Source organism: Trichophyton benhamiae, assembly GCF_000151125.1.
Source record: "Trichophyton benhamiae CBS 112371 chromosome Unknown contig01989.5, whole genome shotgun sequence".
Lineage (NCBI taxonomy): Eukaryota > Fungi > Ascomycota > Eurotiomycetes > Onygenales > Arthrodermataceae > Trichophyton > Trichophyton benhamiae.
Window position 1 is genome coordinate 780,630 of NW_003315112.1, and position 24,024 is coordinate 804,653.

Sequence of the window (24,024 nt, forward strand, 5' to 3'; positions counted from 1 at the left end):
TGTTTATTGACTGACATCACAAATAAACAAAACATTGCCAGACATGGAAGGCACTCGATCGCCTATAAAATATCTCTCCAAGTTCTCAAATTCTTCCTCTTCTTCTTCTCAACTCATCTCATCATCTTCTTCTTCTTCTGCTTGTTCTCTCCTCCAACGGCGCTCATATCTATTCCTGTCGCTCCAATATAAATTACTACTGTATATGACACCGCTGACTCTCGTTTTTTGTTTTTCAACCTCCGTGATGGCTTGTCAGTGCAACCTCACCATGCTAGAAACGGCCGTGCGAAGAGGAACAGCCAAAGAAGCCATCGACTACCTGTCATGGCTCCTCTTCCCGGTCCTAACTGGGGTAGTATTACATTACTTTCCCCACTTAGACTCATGGGCATGCGACAAGCTTGCCAAGACGACAGTCGAAGACGCCGAGAACCCTGAACCGGACCGGCAAACTGAAACCACCCGACCCGTTGCTCAGGGTGTCAACGCCTTCGGCCCTCTTTCTGCGGAGAGGGGGCCGAAGGTATCTCTAAGGAGCTTCATGGCCAGGTGTCAAGTCTTCATAGCTTCCGAAACGCAGGCGAGGGCCGAGTTACGGAAGACTTTGAAGGGCATCAAGACGAATATTAACGCCAACGAACAACTTGGATGTTTTCCTTAGTATATATTATACCCGAATCCACAAAGATGTGGTTCCGTTATTTAGGGAACTCGGCTGGGTCACCCTAAAGAATTGTCTCGGCGGCAAGAGACTGCCAAATATCGCCGACAACGTTATGCTTGACTGAGCGGGAGTCGTCATGCTGAGATCTATTTATGATCGTGAAATATGAATCCTTACGAATATCAACGGTTAAAGGCGTTCATTACAGTACCAGAAATATCAGAAATTGAAGAAGCACTGTTTTCGTTTCAACAATATAACTTCTGTGCACGGCATCTGGGTCACGACAAGCATGCGTACAATATCATGGGCAATAACAATCGACATATGCCGCCACGTGCGATACCAAGACATGATACGGAAAGAACGCATATACTCGGCCTATGATGGTGAGCAGCCTGCAGCCTCCAGGGTTGTGTACCAAATGCTGACAATTTGTTGCTGCCCTAGAGTGAGGGCTCCTTTGACGTGGAAGGGTGGTATCTCGCCGGATCAAGAGGTTCATCCGCGAGATCCTGCGGTCCAGGGGAAGGTGGTCAGGTTTTTCTTTAGGCATCCTGTTTTTGGAATGTCGGGAGTGTGGAAGCAAGGAGGTATCTAGCGTGCCAGGCATTGGTCGGGTGTGATTCACACAGCAGAGTTGCCCGGGATTGTACCAAGTTTAGCAGAAAAAAGTGTCACCCTCACGAGGAGCTAATTCCACATATACCACTTATTTCACCTACCTATCTAGCACGCCAGAAGGATAGACTTCTGCCTTTGGGGAAGACTGTTTTCATCTTGAGCCTCAAAGTTGACAATTGTATGTACGAGAGCAGAGGGTGTTTGCGATTAAGTTAAAGTTCATCCAATGGAAGGTGGGACTCCATTTTAAAGTTAAATAAGCCTATTTACTTTTGTAATGTCACCAATCAATGAGGACTTTTTGGACTCTTTGTGGCCTCCCCAATGAAATGGCTATATTAACCATCCTTTATTGGTCAAAATTGATTGTTCCTGGTAGAAGCTAAACCCTTTTCAGTACTGCTTAGTCATTATTTCATCGCCCAATAAACTTTGACCAATCAATAGGGACCCCACTAAAATAGCTGCATTACTCATATATAATTGGTCAGAGTATTTAGCTTTAAGAGCATATTTTACGCTAAACCGTTTCTGGACCTGCTTAGTCATTTGTTTCATATTTGTCCCGTCGTCGACTTCACAGCCAATCGACAACATATCAAGTTGGAGATACATTCGATCCTCCAGAACTCACCCCACAAACAAGGAATGATAAACGATTTCTGCACTTTAGTGGATTCTGCACTTTGACGTCACGAAAGTTGTTTTTCGACGCCTTCGTATTTGCCGACATATGATACCCCATGTCAAGTTTGGAAGATAAGATCTGCTAACCGATGTCAAGGCTCTTACTGGACCATTCCACGATGGTCCCATCACAGGGTTGCTGAATCCCCCTTGCCTAGTGACAAGGGCCACAAAGCTTCTTACAATTAGACATCCAGTGAGATTGCGATATTTCACGAGGAACTCCCAACTGTGAAGCCAAAACGACCAGGGATATCGGCGCTTGAAGGTGCATAACCAGCCGCCAGTATCAAGGGCCGTGCTGCTGCTATTCTTATTATTCCCACCCCTGGCTCGGGAATTTGCTGGACGGAAGGAATACCAGGAACTGTGGCAATCTATAGGCTCCGGGCCCTCCAGTCAGCGAGTCCCAAGTTCCACACGGCTGATCCCGTCAGACCCTCTTGGCCAAAAGTGAGCCAAAGATCTGAAGCAGAAACACTGTTGTCTTTGGCCGAACCGCCCGGAAGGACAGGGTTTGGAGAGCCGGTTGCCTATCATGGTGGCCACTGTGCAGTTAACATGGGGTTTATGATACGTTAGGGGCAATGGGCTGCATATCAACTTCATCTTTGTGCAGTTGCAGCGCTATCTACAACAACTGAGACCGAAAGCTGCAGATTTGCCTGTCTACCCTGCCAGAACGAAGGATTCGGGCGCGTAAGTCTGATGGAATATCGCCATCCACCAGACATAAAAGGAACATGTCTCCCTCAGTGATTTCGGCCCTTTTCTCTTGTTCAGCATAGCGATCTTTTCCATTATTGCCGTACATTTTCAAAAAGTCTTTCCTTCTTTCCTCTCTTTCCACCACTCTTTCAATTCTATACACTCCTTACAGGCGAAGTTGATCTTCCGTCATCTGCCAATATGCGTGCCTCTACATTCACTCTCTATGCCCTTTGCGCAGCTGGATCTGCCATGGCCCACATGGAAATGCAGTGGCCATATGCCCTGAGAAGCAAGTTCAACAAGGGTATGAATGGCCATCTTCCTGCTCTGATTGACCGAGATGTGCACGGTGCTAATAATGTTATAGAGAACACCAACCCTGACTGGTCCATGACTGGCCCTCTGAACCCTTCGGGTAAGCTCGACCCAATTGACACATTCATGAAGCGTGCGGATACTAATGGCTCCCTATAGGAGCCGACTTCCCTTGCAAAGGTTACCACAAGGACCCATTCAAGTCTGTTGCTACCTATGAGGCCGGCCAAGAGTACAACTTGACACTTGCTGGAAACACCCGCCACGACGGAGGATCCTGCCAGGTCTCTCTCAGCTACGACAACGGCAAGACCTTCAAGGTTATCAACTCCTATCTCGGCGGTTGCCCCATGAAGGATACCTACAACTTCAACATCCCAGCCAACGCACCGTCAGGAAAGGCTCTCCTTGCATGGTCTTGGTTCAACCTCGTCGGAAACCGTGAGATGTACATGAACTGTGCCCAGGTCACTGTTGACAGCAAGAGCGCCTCCACCACTCAGTTCAACTCTCTCCCTGACATGTTTGTTGCCAATGTTGGAAATGGCTGCACTACCGTCGAGGGACAGGATATTGTTTTTGAAGACCCCGGAAAGAAAGTGCAGTATGCGGACGGCGTGACTGCACAGACCCAGGTGTCCCCGAAATGCCCCAAGAAGAGCGCAAAGAGGTCTGAGAAGTGCGGTGGCACTCACTCTGCTAAGTTCAGAGTCTAAGAATCCACGTTTCTGCGCTATTTACATGCCTTTACGGATTCAAATTCGGAAGGCCTGTATATTGCGAGCACATTGGAATGATGACGGTTTCATTCTTTTGACCATCGCCCTCTGGTAGGGCCATGCCTTTTTTACCCATCCCCATTTGACTTATGATTTTCACGCTCACCTGGTTCGGTGTTGCATACGCTCGTTTACAGTATTGGAGTTTTTTGTTTATGGAAAACATTGTGTATATACTTCTGTCGCTATCGCTCGAATATATGATCAAGTCTTCACGTACTGCTGCCGTGCTAGGTGTAACATTCAGGAATTATATATATCACTCTCTGAAGCATACATCTGAATACCATGCTTCTCTCCTGACTTGCTCGGTTACTTGTTACGAGATAACCGAACTACCCGGCACTAGTTCGTACCTTGGCCTTTGAACTAGTTAGTTAAGGTCTGGAAAGGCGCGGAGCCCCTGGTGATCTATGTACAAAATAATCTGATATAAAACCGGGATGAGCCCCGCGTTTCCACCCTTTGTACAGGACAAAAACCAAGTGGCCAGGACTTTAGGAGCCAATATCACCATTTCATACTCCAAGAGTAAAGCGAAATATGGAACGGAATCATTTAAAAGACGGCGTTGGCATACAGGTCGACGATAGTCACTCAAAGGAACTCTGGGATACGGCACTCAATCCCCCCAGCCGTAGTGTTCTCCCTCCAGCAGCATCACTGGCGCACTCGCGCTCATCCATCATTACTGAACTCTCTCATACTGGTCAAGGATACACTCAAACCAAGGACCATTTGTTCAATGATATCATCCCCGGGTTGAATGACTCTGCAATCAATGCAAATTACTACGGCTTTGTAACCGGCGGAGTGACTCCTGCAGCTTTATTAGCCGACAACGTTGTCTCTGTCTATGACCAAAACGTCTGCGTTCATCTTGTCGACCACTCGGTTGCAACAGACCTGGATTATGCTGCCCTTTGCCTGTTAAAGGATTTATTCGGGCTTAAGAGGGACGAATGGCCCCATGGGATATTTACTACCGGTGCCACTGCTAGCAATTTGGTTGGTCTAGCGTGTGGAAGAGAGTACGTCTTACGAAAGGCAGCTCAAAAACGAGGTACCAGTGGAAATATCGCTTCCGGCAACATTACAGATAGTGTGGGCGAGTATGGTATGCCTGCAGTTCTTGAAGCAGCGGGCCTGAAGGGTCTTCAGGTATTGTCTACCATGCCACATTCTTCTGTGGGAAAGGTTGCCGGTATCTTAGGAATTGGTAGGGCAAATGTCAAGTCCATAATATCAAAAACTGGCGAATCTCACGGACAGCCATTGGAGTTTGACATTGAACTGTTTGAAAAGGAGTTGGCAAGGGATGGTTTTGCTTCAATCGTGTCTATTTCCTGCGGAGAAGTCAATACCGGACGCTTTGCAACCAAGGGAATAGACGAGTTCAGGCGTGTACGGGAACTATGCGATAAGTACAATGCATGGCTTCATGTTGATGCTGCGTTCGGGATGTTTGGGCGTGTCCTTGATGATAGCCCGGAGTTCGAAATTATCAAGAAAGGTAGTGAAGGGATTGAACTTGCGGATTCAGTTACTGGGGACGGGCATAAATTACTGAATGTCCCATACGACTGCGGATTCTTTTTCTCTCGCCACGGAGATGTTGCAGAGGAGGTCTTCAGAAATCCTAATGCCGTCTACCTCTCGTCTTCATCCGGAGAGCATATACCAACACCCCTCAACATAGGCGTGGAGAATTCAAGGCGATTCAGGGCCTTGCCTGTCTACTCGACTCTTGTTGCATATGGCAAAGACGGTTATAGAGCCATGGTGGAGAGACAAATTCGGCTTGCCAGGCTGGTTACCAGCTGGCTCCATGGGCATCCCAAATACACGGTTCTCGGAGGTGGAGCTTCAAAAGAAGACTTGATCGCTGCCACATACATTATAGTTTTATTTAGGGCCAAAGATGAAACACTTAATGCCAGGCTGGCTAGTGCAATAAATGGTACTGGCAAGATGTTTGTCTCTGGAACTAAGTGGGCTGGGGAGCCTGCATGTCGGGTTGCAATTTCGAACTGGAAAGTACAAGTTGAGAGAGATTTCACCTTGATTAAGGAGGTTCTTGATGAAGTTTCTAGATAGGTTATGACAAAGAATATATGAGGGATGGAAAATATATTATGAACTTTTTTTTATATTGGTTATGGGCTGTATCATTCTATAGATCATCTCCGTCTCGGCCCTGAATCACCCCGAGTAGCCATACTAACCACTTCACCAATTCCCGCCTCTGCTTGCTCATCCTCGAGGGCGGTAATCTCCTCGCGGCAATCCCACCATTTCTCTTCAGCAAAGTCAAACGCAACCTTCCGAAGTTCCTTGACTGACATTTCGGCGCCACTATCTTTCTCCCTCAGTTTTGCCAGAACAATGTCTTGCCATTCTGTCGAACTTCTGCTGTAGAACTCGCGCAAACTCTCAAATGGTCGTGGGTGCGGTCGAGAGTCGACTACAGTTGGTTCTGGTTCCTCTTCCTTCTCGGCCTCAGCCTCGATGGATGTAGGCTCTGTAATTTCAGTTGCAACTGTAGAAGGAGCAGTAATAGATGAGGTTTCTTCCATGTTCTCATCTTCATCACCCTCGTCATCATCATCGTCATCTTCATCTTCTTCATCTTCACTATCTGGGACAATCGCATCGTTCCAGTGTTCAGGCTCTTCATAGAATATTTCTCTCACACCATCCATCTTGAGTAAGTCGATGGAATACATATCACAAAGTGTGAATTCTTGATCTCCTCTTTCAAAAGTGCCACCGTACATAAACAGGGTATCTTCCTGGACAGTAAGTTGTGCGTTAAACCGGCGATGCGGCATCTCAAACCGGATAGGTAGTGATTTCTTCCCCGTGGTTTCCGGTACATCTTCATCCTTCTCATCTGTTTCCGGTAACAAGTCGGCTTCAGCTTTTGATGGGTTGGCCTTAGCCTCTAACAGTGCTAAATTACGAAGTAACTCTTCCTCATCTGCTTTCCCCTTATTGCGTGACTTTATGGCTCTCTCAGTAGCTTGCTGTTTTTTACTCCCTGATTTCGGGGCTCGGAGAGGAAGAGGAAAGAACCTGTTTCTCTCAATATTCCACGCAAAAAGGTTATCAAAGAATTCGCTTTCTATACCTTCCTCTGTTGCCTCAACATCATGGACGCCTCCGAAGAAGATACCTCGCCCTTTATGGAATGCCATGGTAACACCCGCACGCGGGGGGTTTGGGGCATTGACCGGCCGTTTCCTTTTCTCCCATCGAATGGTTGGTGAAGCAGTAGATGGTGCATCCGATGGAGGAGGGGTTACCCGTAAAAACCAGGTATCTTGGTGGATCATTGGTTTAAGCACTGAGCGTTGAGCACTACTGCCGCCACCTTTTTGTCCTTTGTTCGCTTTGGTTGCTGCTTTCACACGGGAGTATCCGCCAAAGAGCACGGCGCCTGACTCGTGTGGAAGAAAAGAAAAGGACGACCGGGCATCAGGCTTTTGCGTTGCCGGTGGCAATGCAGGGTTGTACCAGGTGAATTTTTGGCAGTCATAGAGCCAAACATCTTGCAAGTACTTCGTTTGTTGCGAGGTATCCTGAAAACCGCCAAATAGTATGATGTAGTTCTAAACACGAATATTAGCAAGGCATTATAGAGCTAAGGCGGTAGGTATACATAAATCACATACCTTATAATATGTCATTCTATGTCCACTTCGAGCTGGAGGGCCTTTACTTTTGGTCTCTATACGAGTCCATTCCCTAGTGGACGGATCGAGGTGCCAAAAGTCATTGTAATGGTAGAATGTTCCTTGCTTAGGCGATGAGAATTCTCCTGTTTAAAAATGAAATTGTCCATGATGAAACATAGTTAGATATCAATTTTAGGAGTAGAGATACTATGAGATTGAAAATAGTTGTCCTACCTCCAAAGAGGTATATTCCTCCCGCGTTCCCTCCACGACACCATGCATGTCCACTCCTGGGAAGCGGACTGTTCGGGCTGGTAACAACCCTCCATTCATTCTTCTCAATTAGATATACATATAAATTGTTGTAGAATGTAGCCAGCGACCCATCAAAGTACTCTCCGCCAAATAGGAAGATCTCCCCTCGATTTGATGGTGAAGCAATGATGGTTGAAGAAGAGCGGGGTGATGGCGTGCCGCTCGCAACTTCAGTGACTTTTAGAAACTTGGCCTGCTCTTCAGCATAAGCAGCTAGAACAGCATCAAGGTCAACGTCTTCTGCATCGCTGTCATCATTCAAGCCCTTGGCTTTAGCCTTCTTCTCCTTTTGAGATGCTTTCTTTGATTGCTTTGCGGCAGCCCGGGCTTTCTGCTCCGCCTTTTTGGCCTTTTTATCTTTTGCCATGGTAGTAGAGCAACGTCTCTACGAATCAAGTGACATGTATATCTACCTGATTCGAATATCAAAAAAGAAGAAAGCAAAACATCACCAACCCCTCGATGCTTCGATGGCTTCTCGTGATAATCAATTGTGTGTAGTTCGAAAGCTTAATTTCATTGGACAAGATGGAAAAGTAAAAATTATGACTAATGGATATGATTAGTCATGCTCATGTGAATATATTTATTCGGAATTACGTAAACTTTCGTTATCACATGATTTTCTTAATTTAATATCACGTGACAGGCGCGTCTGTCGCGACATCTCGAGAAGTTGATGTTAAATTGATAAAAACATTGACGACAACGACAACTTGAAAGCATGGGAAACCTAGAAAGTTACGAGATATGACAGGCATCTATGACCAAGAACAATTTGAGGGCTCACCTGGCCTGGCTTTTGGAGCGTCCTAACCCACTCGACGATTTTGTGATTCCCCAAGTGACGCTCGATTCGCAGGCTGCGTTAGCCGATTGCGCGAGCACTGAGCCGACGACTTATATCGAGCCAGAGCTTGGCCAAAGACCATCTACTGCATTACACATAGAGGAAGATTCATCCGCTCCTCGGGCTGTTGCTCCTGGTAATGATGATGTGTCGACTGATAATACAATGGCCGTACTCCAGCTCGCATCTCCCCCACCACGCAATAGGCTACACAGTACACTAAGCGCCAAATGTTCAATCGATGTACCAGGAACTCCGGCAGAAAGGAGTTCCAAGAAACGGCCCCTGTATAGAACCGATTCAGAGACGCCACAGACAAGAAGTGTGTCCTGAAGTCCCAAGATGAAATACATTGATAATAAGCTAATATGGTAACTAGTAAAACAACGAAGCCTAACAAGCATAACTCCCCCAACCAGTAGCAACAGCTCAAGGCTTGCGAGAAAAGCTGGAATATCTTGTTCAGTCCTAAAGCAAGAGGAAATTGAGTCTGTTGATCTCACGAAAGATGCTGAACGCAATTTATCCTCTTCAGGCTCCGCTTCAACCTTCGGAGAACCTCGGCGATTATGGAGAGAGGACTATGCATCTCGTTCGGGGCCACATAGTAGTAGCAGCGAGAAGAAGAAAAGGCGGAAAACCCCCGATTCGGAGGATGACTCTTATCCTCAAAAGAAGCACTCTTCCCCATCCCCCATAGTTCGGCAATTGAAAAGGGAGAAGATACGGCCTGAAAAGGCCAAGACCCCAGTTGCGCAACGAGTTATCAATGACTCTGAAGATGATGGCGTTTATCTCGACATGATGGAAGAAGATACCTTCTACCCTCTCCTGTCTCAAGGAAAGGAAAGCACGGAGGCTTCCAAGAAGATAAATGAGCGTAATGCCATATCAGAACCAAAGCTTGATGTTTCACAATCATCATCAATTGCACAGCCTCCTAAAGGAACCCAAGCACACCCTCTTCATCCCTCTACTCCTGTAAACCCCCTCCCTAGTGAGACGGCAGGTGCATTGATAACGAGATACCTGAACACACCTCCAACATCTTTTCGTCGAATAATTAATACCCTCAATAACGACAGGACAATAAAGGCAAAATCTGCCTATGACCTGATCTTGGAAGGGATTGACAGTCAGGATAAGATGAAGGAAGTCAGGATTTTGGCCTCCCGTATAAAGGCCATGGAGGAACTTCAAGAATTACATGCTGATTTCTGTTCCTCCAAAATGAATCATGACAAGTTGAAGTCCGCCCTAATATCCTCCATTGAACAGATGGGCGATATTCCTGACAGCTTCAAGGTTACTGAAATCAGGGAGTCAGCCCAACGGCTACAGGAGAAGGAAGCGAAAATAGTTTCTTTGATACAGGAGTCAGAAATGTTTAAAGGGCAGAGTTGTGATATTTTGACGACGGATAGGGATTCGTTTGAAAAAGCGGATCAAGAACCAGGTTCCTTTTCTCAGGTCAAATCAACTGTACTACCACAGGCTTCCTCCAGTGAGGATGAGAGCCGTCATCATACTTCTGCCATACCAGCGCCCATTGATACAACATCGCTCCCTAGCAACCACACTGGTGGAACGAGAAAAAATGATATCCTGCGTCCTCCAGTACCCGAGCCACGGTGGTCACAAGAGTTCCCTTCTGCTCCACGTAATGTCAAGAGCCCCCTAAGTAGTTGGGATACCCAATTTGACGATGCCGAGGATTTTGTCGATATGCTTGACGATGACCCTCCTTATTCTAGAACCATGGACGCTCCATGTGGTCTGGCAACAACGGCAACTGCAGGTGACTCCGACTTCGATGATCGATCTGCCTCCAATCCATATGATGAACTTGAGGACTTTTTTGATTCTCCTAATTCCAAGCCCGCTCTGTCTGCTCCTGCCCCCCCTGAATCCCACTCTCAATTCCCTAATAGGGAGGTGTTCCGTGAAACATCCGGAAATCAGTCAAAACCGCCGTCGGTGAAACACCTCAGTCAAAAGGATGTTGGCCAGATAAGCTCAGTGGAAGGCCATCCTTGGAGCAAGGACGTCAAATCTGCCATGAGAGAAACGTTTAAACTACGCGGCTTCCGCCCCAATCAACTCGAAGCTATCAATTCTACCCTCAGTGGCAAAGATACCTTTGTTTTAATGCCTACAGGAGGTGGTAAATCGCTTTGTTATCAACTGCCATCTATAATACGAACTGGGAAAACAAAAGGAGTTACTATAGTGATTTCTCCTTTACTAAGTCTAATGCAAGATCAAGTTGCTCATCTTCAAAAACTCAATGTGAAAGCCTTCTTGATAAACGGAGATGTGTCAAAGGATGAACGAGCTACGATTATGAACAATCTCCGGAGCCTCCGAGCCGACTCACTTATTCAATTACTCTATGTTACACCCGAAATGCTTGCCAAAAGCCGTGCCATGGAAAGCGTATTGCTTCAACTCCATAGTAACGATAAGCTTGCTCGCATAGTTATTGATGAAGCTCACTGTGTCAGTCAGTGGGGCCATGACTTCCGACCAGATTACACTGCGCTGGGTACGATGAGAGAAAAGTACTCTGGTGTCCCAGTAATGGCATTGACTGCCACGGCAACCCCAAATGTCCAAGTTGACGTTATACACAACTTGCGGATGAAGGGGTGTGAAGTTTTTACTCAATCGTTTAACCGCCCGAATCTGACGTACGAAGTGCGAAAGAAGGGAAGAGCCCAAGATGCGCTCAAAGATATCGCCGATCTTATTACAAATGATTACCCTGACAAATGTGGAATAATATACTGCCTCTCGAGAAAAACTTGCGAAAGGGTAGCTATGCAGCTCTCTTCCAAATTTGGCGTCAAGGCGGCTCATTACCATGCCGGGCTGAGCTCAAAGGACCGGTTTACAGTTCAAAGAGATTGGCAGTCAGGAAAACATAATGTTATCGTTGCGACAATCGCTTTCGGGATGGGAATAGATAAAGCTGATGTGCGCTTTGTTATTCACCACTCAATTCCACAGAGCCTGGAAGGGTATTACCAGGAAACTGGCCGGGCTGGTAGAGATGGCAAACGATCTGAATGCTATCTTTACTACGCCTACTATGATTCTACTTCGATAGGTTACATGATCAAGAAAAACAAGGAGACTACCCATGAACAAAAACAACGCCAACGACAGATGCTACGTCACGTCACCCAGTTTTGTGAAAACATCACGGATTGCAGACGTGCTCAAATTCTCGCATATTTTGACGAGAAATTCAAACGAGAAGACTGTAACAGGACATGTGATAACTGCAAATCTGACTTCACCTTTGAAATTCGTGACTTTACGCAGCATGCTGCTGCTGCTGTTAGACTTGTTGAAAATCTGGAAAGCGCGAAAGTGACAGTCCTGGCGTGTGTAGATGCCTTTAGAGGTTATCCACGCCAGTCAGAGTTCTCTCAACTTCTAGAATTTGGATATGGGAGTGAACTTGAACGTGGCGATGTTGAACGATTGTTTAGACATCTCCTTTATGAAGATGCGATCGAAGAACACAACGTACCAAATCAAAGAGGATTCGCTGTTCAGCATGTCAAGCTAGGACGAAATGCCCAACGGTTCAAGACTGGTCGGCACAAGACGGAGCTGCCGATACGTATCACTCCTGGCAAAGCAACTACTACCCGACGGGTTGACACGAACTTTACTGGTGTTCGAGTCGCGAGAGATGATCAGCCAGAATCCACCAATGTGTCTTCGCCAATTCGAGGTCCATCTCATTTGCGCACCCAAGATCGGAGGAGTCGCAAAGTGGAAACAGAAGACGATGAAGATGACGATAGTGATGGTTTTGCCCCTATTCGTGATGCAAGAAACCCAGGCAATCCGTCGAGATCGCGTCACTCACAGCTTGGCCCTAGAATAACAGATGATGGAAGCCGTTCTGGCCTAAGCGATCTTCGTGAAATGGTTCTAGACGATTTTTTGCTGAGGGCAAAAGGGAAATGTGAACAGGTATGTTCGCCCAAAAAAAAAAAAAAAAAAAAAAAAAAAAAGTCTCGGCTAACTTCAGATTATAGATCAAGATGGAGAAAGGTCTTCGGGAACAACCATTCCCAGATGCTATCCTCCGAGAAATGGGCATTCGTCTTCCTTCTAGTATGCATTTCCCTCAAATTCTTACATCAGCGGATAGATTTATTGACTTGATTGATTAGCTCTCAGCGAACTTTCACGAATTCGTAACATTGATCCTGACAAAGTTGAGCGGTACGGCTCAAAGTTCTTAAAACTTATTGCTAGGTCAAAGAAGTATTACGAAGATATAGCCGGAGGCCAGGAACAAGGCGAAGATGTTCACGATCCCAACCACGAAAATGTTGTTACTATAAGTAGCGACGACGAGATATATGGTGACTGGACTGAGGATGAACTAAACTATGCAGATGAAGCTCAGAATCACAGCCCCTACTTTCCAGATGACACAGCCTCATCCTTTAAGGCAAAAGGTTCGTTATCGCCTTATCCATAAGTTCTCGCGGTATCTAACTTCAGCCTCAAAAGTTTCTGAATATGAGTTCTCTAATGCGGGGTCATCACGGCAAGCAAGCCATTCGAAATCAAATTCAACCCAACATCCCACACCACGGCAGGCCAATTCCAAACGCTCTCGTCCTCCCAAAGCAGCCCGCGGAAATAAACCCTCTGGGGCTAGGTTTAATAAGAAGTCTCAAAGTTCTAGGCCTGCAAAGAGAAAATCCTCACCCACTACTTCAAGATCTCGAAGTAGCTCTAAACCAGCAAATACTCGTGGCCCATCTATTGGAATGATGCCAACATGAGTATCCTTTTTCACCCGGATCATAATTTTTTCTTGTTTAGACACAACCCTTCCCTTCATAATACCATGCATTCTTGTGTTGGCACCGTATAATACCCACATTAATAGATCCAGGTATGGGTACATTCTACATGAATATTTATTATTTACCTTTCCATGACTGTGAGATAAAGTATGTGGTATACCGATATTACGAAAATAATGGAGTGTGGATGACTATATCCGCATGATCTGGTGTGCCTGAAAAATTACTACATATCGCGTACTCGACTCTGCACGAGGTATCTCCACACCTTCAAAATACCTGATTGCAGGTTAGCATCGTTTCCGTCCAACTAATTGTAGGCCGCTTGATATGAGGAGATAGGAAAAACGTACTGCGCCACCAATTATAAAAAGCCGTTCTTGCTCTCGTTGAGCCCAGAATGCGATTTTATTTGCGCCCTGGGATAAAGCGTTTCGATTGGAGTTTGGCGATGCCACACAGTAGAGTTCAAATGTTGGCGTTACCCAGGCAAGTGAGTTGAAAGAAGATGAGACACAGTATTGTACTTTGACATTTGCAGGTTTTCCATGAACGCTTAGATGAAGTGAATGGTAAGCCGACATAAGCCTGTATTATTATGGTCAGCATTATTGGCATCATATAATTGATTGTTGAATCAGGGAGAGCAAATACCGTCGACGATCTAGTATTGACATAAACTCGGGAGAGTAGGATGACATGGTGAACTGGACATTCGCTTTTGATTTGTATAAAAAGTGCCGGACCACGGTGCCGGGGACGATGTCAGTAGGAGCCGGTCGCCCCTGTTCTAGAGCTGCTCTGAGAACTTCCATGCTTCCGTTCTTTTCCATTTGCTAGAGACGATGTCAATTTGTAAATCGTTGTTAGAACTCCCTCGGTTTTACGAAGCCTTACCTCAACAAGAGAATCACGCATTTCGTGCAAAGTATAAAAGCTCTCTTTATTGGGGCTTATCAAGATGATCGCCACGACATCATCCTTTTTCATTTCTTCTGCACTCTTATCGGCTTCTCGATCCCTCTGGACGTCAAGAAAGCTCACGTACATGTACAGGTAACCTCTGTTATTGAAACCAGGCAGGCATATGGGGATCCAGCTTTCCCCACCACCGGCCTTGACCCCATCTGCTTCGAAGATCATATTGAAAATTAGCTGGAGGTCTCCTGGATGAAGAGAGTGCTTCTTTGGCCTAACAACGCTCACAAGTCTCCCACCAGCAACTAGCAAGCCGTAAAGAAGAGGTTCAACTCTAGCTTTGAGGAAGGTGTTGCTGATAACCTGGCGGTGAGACTTCCGAATTTTTAACGATTCTAAAGCGCCCAATAGAGTAGAAGGGGAGCCTTTTGTGAAACTATCGGCAAGTGAGGACAAAAGTGATTCAGTCCCTTGGAGCGGTCGCCGTAAGTCTGAGCTTGGTCTAACAGCAAATATATGGTCAAGGGCAGGAAGCGTTAGTGTCGACAGTATTTGCATGTACAAAGCTTCGAGCTGGGCTCTTAAGTGGGCCTGGCTTTCAAGCAATGAGCTGATGGCCACGAGATACAAGGGGCCCTGAGAGAGGATCACGATTTTTGTCTTTCCGGCGGAAAAGCTTTTGAGAGGACCCCCCGACTCTTGGTAGAACGAAATGATGGTTTGAATAATACCAATAAATGGGGATATCAATCCACCATCTCCATGGCGGGTATATATAGGTTTCCCGGCTGAGGAGAGTATGAAAAAATGTTTCTTCTTCCTCCTCCACTTTTCGAGTTTTTCCTCTGTCTATGTTAGCTCTGCAAAGGTTAGGTAAACAGGGAGTCATTGGTATACCTTCATTCTCTCCCTCATTCGAGTTGTCAACTGAATCAAACTCATCCTCAAACTCAACGGCGATATCGTCTTCTCGAGACTGCGCATTGAAAATAGACTGGTTTTCTCCAGGCTTCATTGATGCGTTTCTGAATGGAATCTCAGCTTCAAAGCCGCCGAAATCGCCAAATACACTCCCTGCATCAAAGGGAGTGTCACTTTCTGGCATAAAGCTTCGAACGCTGCCATTATCTCCTATGTCGATCCCCACTCTGCTCCCTCGCCTGGAAGTACCGGAGGTGGCTGGTCTCACTATCTTTTCAGGGCCTCCTCCTCCTCCTGCTGCTGTTGCAAGAGATACATAATTCTCTCGGGTAACATCATCCAAGGCCTGAACATTAACATTTGCCAGTGAAAGAGCTGTAGTTGGTCCTGACTGAAGTTTATGGGCTGCCGAGTAAGGGTTCAAACCAGCATCTGGCTGCCCATGGGGCGGCCTTTGCGGCCGGGGTGGAAGTGGCGGGGGTTTAGCATCAGAACTCCCATCGTTGGCATTTCCACTCCCCTTGTCTGTGTCTCTCTTTGGGCTGACAGGCTGGTTTTCGGGGTCTTTATTCCCTGAAGGCGTCTGCGGTCTTGAGGGAGCCATTGAATATATTCATCGCGGACGTTCTTCTGGACTGCCTGCATCCGACCAATTGTAGATATCATCGGGTAGTCCTAGTGGTAATCATCTAAACTCCGCTGCTCTATCACCTTCTCATCGCCGGTGTTGCTGTGCTGTCGGGAATAGTTATCGTTGTCCGGCCGTAGCTTTGGTGGTGGTGGTGATGAGGTGAGGTCATAGTTAGGTTGGTGACGGCGTTTTGGTTGTGGCCAGATCAGGCAAACATCAACCTCACAACACGAAAAAAGAAAAGGCCACTTTATGTACTTGCGTACCCATTTGGTGATTCGAGAGGATAGAAACAGAGATTGATAATGGCCGGCTTGCGACGCAAGGGTCTTTTATCAGTTAAATACAATGAGCCTTGAACCGAGCGGCCTCCCAAGATCCTCTTCGCCCGCCAGCTCCGAGGCGTCTCTACCGAAGCCTCCAAACCGCCCATACGAAGGTAAGCAACCTCTGGGAAACGATCTTATGAACCACGCCCGGGCTAACCAGCATTATTAGATGCAGAAGGCTTGAAGAAGGACAAAAGCTACCGTCGCTACGCTGCGAATGTTGACCGCGCTCTCTCTCTGTTCGATACCGCCCTGCAAGAATGGGCGGACTACATCTCGTTCCTCAGCCGCCTATTGAAGGTGCGCACCACTCGTTATGATTTTTATATATATGGGGGATACCACTGACACCAGGGCGACTAGGCGCTTCAAACTCATCCGCCGTCACTATATCTTGTACCGAATAAGTTGCTTGTTGCGAAAAGGCTTGCGCAATGCCTGAACCCTGCGCTCCCGTCCGGCGTTCACCAGAAGACATTAGAGGTATATGGATATATTTTTGGGTTGCTTAAAGTAAGTTGAAGTACTATCAAATCTTAGCTCTCGGATAACTCATATATTCTTTAGTCCGATGGTCTGGCTCGAGATTTGGCCATATATCTCCCAGGAATTGCTCCCACATTGTCGTTTGCGTCTCTTTCAGTCCGACCGATATTTCTATCCCTTATCGAGAGCCATATCCTACAACTTAGCCCCACTGCGCTACGTCCAGCTATCAAATCCATTATACTAGCCCTTCTTCCCGGTCTTGAAGACGAGACAAGCGAGGACTTTGAAGAAACGCTGAAGTTGGTGGACAAGCTTCGTGAAGTATCAAGTACTGCCGGTGATGACTCTGGTGCGGCGACTGGAAGCCAGTACTTCTGGCAGTGCATGTTTCTTGCGTCTGTTACGAATCCGTCTCGACGAGTAGGAGCCCTCGCATACCTAAATCGTCACCTACCAAAGCTCGCTGGTAAAATACCATCGGATGATATCGTCAATGAAACTGGTGATTATGAAAAGGGAGAAAACAGGACTCATGATATGACCAGTGCTCTAGAAAGCGTCACATCACCCGAGCCAGGCCTTCTGATTCGATGCTTTGCAACTGGATTGGCGGATGAACAAGTACTTATACAGCGAAATTTTTTGGACCTGCTTGTCACCCATCTCCCCCTACATTCTTCTGTTTTACAACGACGGATTACTTCTAAGGACCTGGAGCTACTTGTTGGTGCTGCTGTTGGAGTGGTTATCCGGAGAGATATGAGTCTCAATCGTCGACTGTGGGCATGGCTATTAGGGCCTGATTTTGATAAATCTTCTCATGCGAATGATTCCGGAGTCCACAACCCAATGTCTGCTAGCTCCGCTGCTATGGCTACTTTTGACAACAATAGCTCGAAGTCACATTACTTCGAACAATTCGGTTTTAAGCACCTTGTCAGTAGTGTCAAGTCTATGCTTGCGAAGAATTCTTCCAACCCAAACGAGCGATCCAGGCCATACCGTATATCTTTATCACTTATGGATCGGTGGGAAGTTGGAGGATTGGTAGTTCCGGAAGTTTTTCTCCCCGTCATCCGCAGTACGCAGAGATACAAACATATTGCCAAGTCAAAGGCCAGTTTTGATGAAGTGTTCCGGAGCGCCAGTGCTTTCTTTGATGGTGTAGAAAGCAGCTTAATATTTTCGGAGCTTGTTGGTCTGGTTCTCTCACCTCGTTCGAGTATATCACGGCCAAATCGTATGATGGACGACTTACGCCTGGCTACATTCATGTTGTCCCACTTCAACATGAAAGAAGAAGAAATGCTAACCACACATATACCCCTCCTGATCTTATCATTACTTCTGAAAGCAAAAGCCTTATGCACATCCAGCGCATGGAACGAACCGGGCTACTCTAGTGTAGCGAGTTCCGCTCTTGATGAAATAGGGTCCGTTGCCAATTTACTGGTTCGCCTTGTTCCTGAAAGAGCATTCACTCCTCATCCGGAGAAAAGTCGAGACTCAAGCATGGGTAATACTACAACATCTATGAGCAATGAGCAAGTAACAAAAGCAATTCTAAATTTCTATTCTCGAAGCAAGGATTCGCTGCGCCTCCCAGAGCCCCCTTTTTCGTCCACCGGAGTGGCCACCATCATTCTCCGCGAAGCTCAGTCTTTGGTTATGCTTTCTTTGGAATCAGATACTCAAACCCAATTTCTCAGAGAAAGAATAAATTTGTTCGTTGCTCTGCTGAGTAAAATGCAAAGAGCAGAGCTCCCAGAACCAGGAAAGCTATATGAAGCCATCGAGGAAAAGCTTACTACTGCAAACGATGGCCATAGTGTCCTCCCTATGTCTGTTGTCAACTCAGCTGTATTTGCTCTTACCTCCTTATATTCCACGAAAAAGTCCAGTCGTTATATCAGCTATGAGCAGATTACAGATCTGATTCCAGTCTTGGTCCAGCAACTATGGGATTTTCTGGAGCCGGCAAACTTGCGCTTTCATGTTGAAGCTGCGGCATGTTTATGGCTCTTACACTCTGTTAGCTGGAGAGACCATCTTGTCGAAGCCGCAATAACCTCGGTCATGATCTCTCCCTCGACTTCTTCCCATCAAGCTCCACTTGATCAAGCAGAGAAATTTTTTGTACTTTGGAACCATAGCCATCATTCCAACACGGATTCTTTTGCATTACGTACTCCTAGTGATGACGGCCCAGATATAAAAACAGTATATCGTGCAAATCTCTTGAGTCAGCCACTGTTCAATGTTCTGGGTCTTCTGTCATCTGGTTCAGAAGATACATCTTTGGCAGTCAGAGATTGGCTTCGCGATTTGCCATCTACATATGAGTAGGTCAACATCCATAGCGCAACCTCGGTCATCAGAAACTAACAAGGCGACGGTAGGTTATTTCGTGTCATTCTGCTGAAGTTCCGCGACTTCCATCTCCTTCAGGAGACATCGACAGAGGAAACAAGCGAATTCAGGGAAACAATGATACTCAACCATGCCAACCAGTGCATTTATATGCTTCAGCTAGTGCGAAACGTGTTATCTGTGCTAAGCCCAGCTGGATGGTCGTTGATATTATCAAATACTGCCACGCAGCCATCACGAACTAAATCCGTACCATTCGATGTAGAGGGTAAGTGCTCCGACTCTGCGTTACACAGTTTCAGCATTACTAAAGATTAAGTTAGAAAACAAGGGAGAGGTCACCATCCAAACCGAGATTTCACAGATATGCTTCCATGCACTTCATGGCGTCCATCGTGTACCAGAGAGCCTTCACCAACAACAAAACCAGATAAGAAAAGAAGCCTTGTCCCTTCTGCGTCTACTACTGTCCAGTACAGGAGCAGAAAAGTTGCTCTCTTTAGATATCGATTCCTATCTGCTTGATCATCTATCCCTAGCCTTAGATGAGGGGAAAGTAGAGCACCAGTCTTCCATAATCGATGCTCTGACTCCGGTTCTTAAGATGAGATACGCGCATCATATAGGGCTTTCAACTGCTGCAGCTAACAGACATCAGAGAAAGGGATCTTTTGATATATCCCGAATGTCGTTTAGTGCGGAGAGGTCTGACAAGAGCCAAGAAAGCCAAACCTTACCCCAACCACCTGCAAAGCTCTTGGATTGCCTACTAAAAGGCATCAGCTCAAAGATATCCCGACCCATCATTGACAAATGGGTTAATTTCCTTGCGGAATGTCTACCATTATACTATAAGTCCATTTTTAAGGTACTCCTAACGCTCGCGGAGTGCTTCTGCAAGGAAATAAGTTCTTCATTCAACGAACTTCAAGTTATGTTTCAAAAGTTATCGGAAGGATCCCCTAGTTGTTCTCCTGAGCATACCACGATAGCTTTATTGAGTGGCCTAGAGACTTGCGTTGCAACTGCTCATGACCGCCTTCAAATTGAAGAGGTGAACACGGCTGCTGTGAAATCACCAGATCAGCCGCAGGGTTTTTTTGGTAGCATGTTTGCATCTGAAGGAGCCCAAGCCCAGCCCACGAGTAGCAACAACACGAGACTCACAGTCCTTCTGTGTTTCCAGGATGCTGTGCAGCTATGCTATTCAATCTGGGCATGGGGTCCTGGTGGCCGAAGTAAATCGCCTCGTGACCTTGACTCCGTTGCGTCCTTTCAGTATACCTCATTAAGAATGAGAAACAGGGCTAGAAGGATACTCGAACATTTGTTTGCAGCTGAGGCCCTCGAATGTCTTGAAACGTTGATCAAACTATGGCGTACGTCGATAGCTTTGGATGAACCTGCCAAAAGTAGAGCTATATTTAGCCTACTCCATACCCTGGACGGATCAAAACCTAAGGTCACGATTCCTGCCATATTCAATGCTATATATAGCCGGACAAGTCCAGCTGCACTAGAACCCAGCCGTAAATCATCCATGTCTTCTGAATTGTCAGAGACCGACCTCGCAGCTTTCCTTGTCATGTACGCCAAGTCGTTGGATGATGACTTTTTGGATGACATCTGGGGTGATTGTATCACCTTTTTGAAAGACGTTCTCACAAACCCATTCCCCCATCGCCAAATCTTACCTCGTTTGCTGGAGTTTGCCGTAGTGCTTGGAGGCAAGATGGAAAACACCACATTTGGGGACGACCGAAGAACCAGGAGGGAACTGGGGGTAGGTTACCCACCCAAATCTATTCAGTGCTTATAATATATATATTAATTTGCCGTGTTAGGACCTTATATTGCGACTTCTCCCGGCTATATTCACTAGCAAGCCGTTATCTGGGACCCACGAGCCATCAGCGCCTCGGAACCAGGAGTCAGAGCATTCTAGCTCGTCCTCTCTTTTACAACGCATTGGGCCGGACGATATCATTGGTATCCTGTCTGTCAGTCTTTCAATGCTGACAGCCACTCTTGATGAGGCGGATAGGGTATCCAACGCACTGTCCAGCATATCAACGAATATTATATCTCCTACATTTCACTCACGCTTATTCCCATCCAATGTGGACAAGAACACTTTAGACCTCCTGCAGCAAATCTCCAAGATCCAAGGAGCATCCAAGATCTGGAAGAAGGATGTGAGCGATGCGTTCAATGACAGCAAGTTTTTTGGTTTCAAGTTTACCCTGGTCAAGAGCCATTGGATACGCCTATTCCGTCAATGGGCCCTAACAGATACAGAACGCCTTACGGAAGTGCTCACCCGCCTCACCTCCCCAACATCTGCTGGTATAATGTTTGGTGTCGGTGCGAGCGCTGCTCGACTGGAAGCGGATCGTAAAGCACAGCTGAATCTCCGTCGAATTTCATTATTGATAATTGCATCTGACGAAGACCATTTCAGCGCTGAGCTATCGGAACTTCAGCAAAAACTAGAAGATCTCCTTGCAGCTACTCATGTATCTTCCCCATCCTCCGTGACAAGGGCAGAAATATACATGGTCCTAAGAGCGTTGGTTCTCAGGACTGGATCCACCAGCATTGCCCCCTTCTGGCCTATGATCAGCACTGAACTCCAGGATGCCATTTCTGCTATTTCTCCAGACCAGGAGAGCGAGAGATTCAACCCCTATTCACTTCTTCAGGCTGCAAAGCTTCTGGAGACGCTACTTCTGATTTCACCAGACGACTTCCAGTTACAGGAGTGGCTCTTCGTCACAGACACTATAGACGTGGTTTATCCACCGAATCGTTGGGAATCAAGAGCCCTTGCTGACGAACTCTCTCGTTCACTGGGGAAGAGCAAAAGCCCCCAGAGTGAACATTCAGTCTCAGCGCAAGACACAAATGGCTATGATGGTGGCGGCGATGACGAAAGCGTTGGTACAGAATCTAACAAGAAAGATGGGTTTAAGAAAGCTTGGTTGAACTCGGATCTTAGCAGGGAAACAGCCAAGGATGAGATTATAGAGAAATTGTTGCGGCCCTTCTTTGACCGGTTGAGTATACATTCTTTTGAGACCATGTATAGTATGGGTGTTCCAGACATCGCGGCCTGCACAGATGATCTTCTCGCTGATTTGTTTAACGAGTTCACCATAGTTAGCTAATCTAGTGACTAATCTACCTTGCTATATCTGGAAATTTAAGGAGAAGCAAATCTCTTGGACAGAATCTGAGGGTCCGTTCTGTTGTTCACCTCTCCAGCACATGCATGTCAAGGGTGTCCGCAGACGCCAATCTATACTCAAGTCAGACTCCGAATCATCGAAGACTATAGAAATATTGAGCGGTCTGCGTATTCAATCGACATAGGGCGTAAGCCGCGCCTTTCATTATTCCGTATGGAACTAGACTTTCTCTTTTGACTCTCCGCAGTGTATGCCAGAACAATGGAGTATGTTTTGGTGCATATGATGATACCATCCCAGTGCTGACGCGGGATAAGGTAATATTGCATTCACATACTCCGTACCAGCATGCGTAATCGGCCTCGCGTTAATAAGCACGGACCGCTTTGCAGTTGTACTTCATCCACTGGAAGAGCTATGGAGAGTGAAAATAATCGCACCCTTGAATGTCACTATCCAGGGTTGCTCGGATAATATCCTTAACTCCATGGAGTACGTAAATATACTCATCGGGGAGCATTATCCCAGGGTGCGGACTTATTCTTTATCATGCATAGAACCTGTCACATCTTGTTTCCAAATGAATTCTTGAGCATTCCAAGCCACAAATCCTTGCCTGGCACTTGATGCATTTCACTTTGCCCCAGTAACCGCATATACTGCAAAAATGTCTTGGAGGGCGAGAATCGGGAGGCAAGGTAGCACGAGATGCATGATATGACAAAGGAGGTTCCGAAACGAGGGCCATCATGATGCGTTCGGAGGGCGCTGTGGGGATATAGGACAGTAGAAGCGGATCATTGTCATATTCAGACACGATTAGACCGGAAGGCTGATCCGGTATCTGGAGGAGAGGTCTGTTGGCATTGGTGTCTGCTTGGGGGGCAGGAGTCTCGGGTTGTCTGACGACATTTGTGCGTTGGCTCAAAGTAGTCGCCGTTGTTGTAGAGGAGGCGGAGAGTGCTAAGGTGGCAGGCTCTTCAGCGGCAAGGTAGTTCTTGAACTGTTTCCCCGAGGTGATAATCTTTCGCGTGTTAGAAGACGTTTTGCTTCTTACGCCTGTATAGCTTGAGGGTCAATATGTGTTGCCTTCAATATAAGGTGGCAGGAGATACACAAACCTTTGACTGTATGCTCCCTTTGACGTCTCTGTGGGACGGGAATCGAAACCTCTGAATGATTCTCTTTATCGAGAGCTTCCAAATGCTTAGCAATAGCACCCCTCTGCCTCGCACTCAGGTCAGATCTCGCGGTGCCGGTGTCTCCTCCAATTTCTCTGGCAGTCCGTTTCCTCCCGCCAGTCTCCCTGCGCCCGCTGACAGGGGCTTCAAACCGCGCAGCAGGGACGTATTCCCATCCTGGAGCCTTTGATGCTCGCGTGGACACCACCTCCACCAGCGACGACATGGCTCGTCTATTACTCTGCCAAAACAGTCGCTGTTCTCTCCTCTCCTTTTCTCTACTTCTTCAACTGTCAAACAATCAACTTTTCGATATCAGCAGCAAATCTCTTGTTTGTCTTGTTTGTCTTAGCAGCTGATCTGTCACGTGATGGTTACGTAATGCCCTACTTTAACATACTTCAAGAGTTCAAAAGTGATTAGTTCTCTCTCTCAATCAACGCTATGTTCTACCATCTGTTGGTTCTGATATCGCAGTACCGTTAGCTAGCCTCATACATGGCCTCATGCACGGAATTAATTCTTCCCTCA

At 46.6% G+C, this 24,024-nt stretch overlaps 7 protein-coding genes across 7 annotated transcripts; 5 read left to right on the forward strand and 2 right to left on the reverse strand.

The window, feature by feature from the left end:
• Positions 1–43: 43 nt before the first annotated feature.
• ARB_04987 (uncharacterized protein) lies at positions 44–664 on the forward strand (the record flags this gene model as incomplete). The annotated part of the gene is made up of 1 exon (XM_003016649.1): positions 44–664. One exon carries the CDS (start codon positions 44–46, stop codon positions 662–664), a length of 621 nt encoding a protein of 206 aa, XP_003016695.1.
• A 2,223-nt stretch (positions 665–2,887) lies between these two features.
• ARB_04988 (uncharacterized protein) lies at positions 2,888–3,720 on the forward strand (the record flags this gene model as incomplete). Its single annotated transcript, XM_003016650.1, has 2 exons — positions 2,888–3,104; positions 3,164–3,720. 2 exons carry the CDS (start codon positions 2,888–2,890, stop codon positions 3,718–3,720), a joined length of 774 nt encoding a protein of 257 aa, XP_003016696.1.
• A 606-nt stretch (positions 3,721–4,326) lies between these two features.
• ARB_04989 (uncharacterized protein) lies at positions 4,327–5,880 on the forward strand (the record flags this gene model as incomplete). The annotated part of the gene is made up of 1 exon (XM_003016651.1): positions 4,327–5,880. The coding sequence occupies one exon, from the start codon at positions 4,327–4,329 to the stop codon at positions 5,878–5,880; it is 1,554 nt and encodes a 517-aa protein (XP_003016697.1).
• Positions 5,881–5,963: 83 nt separating this feature from the next.
• Positions 5,964–8,142, reverse strand: ARB_04990 (uncharacterized protein; the record flags this gene model as incomplete). Its single annotated transcript, XM_003016652.1, has 3 exons — positions 5,964–7,394; positions 7,458–7,513; positions 7,695–8,142. 3 exons carry the CDS (start codon positions 8,140–8,142, stop codon positions 5,964–5,966), a joined length of 1,935 nt encoding a protein of 644 aa, XP_003016698.1.
• A 396-nt stretch (positions 8,143–8,538) lies between these two features.
• Positions 8,539–13,132, forward strand: ARB_04991 (RecQ family helicase MusN; the record flags this gene model as incomplete). Its single annotated transcript, XM_003016653.1, has 4 exons — positions 8,539–8,947; positions 9,092–12,615; positions 12,681–12,759; positions 12,819–13,132. 4 exons carry the CDS (start codon positions 8,539–8,541, stop codon positions 13,130–13,132), a joined length of 4,326 nt encoding a protein of 1,441 aa, XP_003016699.1.
• Positions 13,133–14,083: 951 nt separating this feature from the next.
• ARB_04992 (uncharacterized protein) lies at positions 14,084–15,909 on the reverse strand (the record flags this gene model as incomplete). The annotated part of the gene is made up of 3 exons (XM_003016654.1): positions 14,084–14,302; positions 14,364–15,229; positions 15,282–15,909. The coding sequence occupies 3 exons, from the start codon at positions 15,907–15,909 to the stop codon at positions 14,084–14,086; spliced, it is 1,713 nt and encodes a 570-aa protein (XP_003016700.1).
• Positions 15,910–16,284: 375 nt separating this feature from the next.
• On the forward strand, positions 16,285–22,291 carry ARB_04993 (cellular morphogenesis regulator DopA; the record flags this gene model as incomplete). Its single annotated transcript, XM_003016655.1, has 7 exons — positions 16,285–16,375; positions 16,435–16,565; positions 16,737–16,778; positions 16,833–19,096; positions 19,154–19,392; positions 19,421–20,907; positions 21,053–22,291. 7 exons carry the CDS (start codon positions 16,285–16,287, stop codon positions 22,289–22,291), a joined length of 5,493 nt encoding a protein of 1,830 aa, XP_003016701.1.
• Between the last annotated feature and the right edge of the window lie 1,733 nt (positions 22,292–24,024).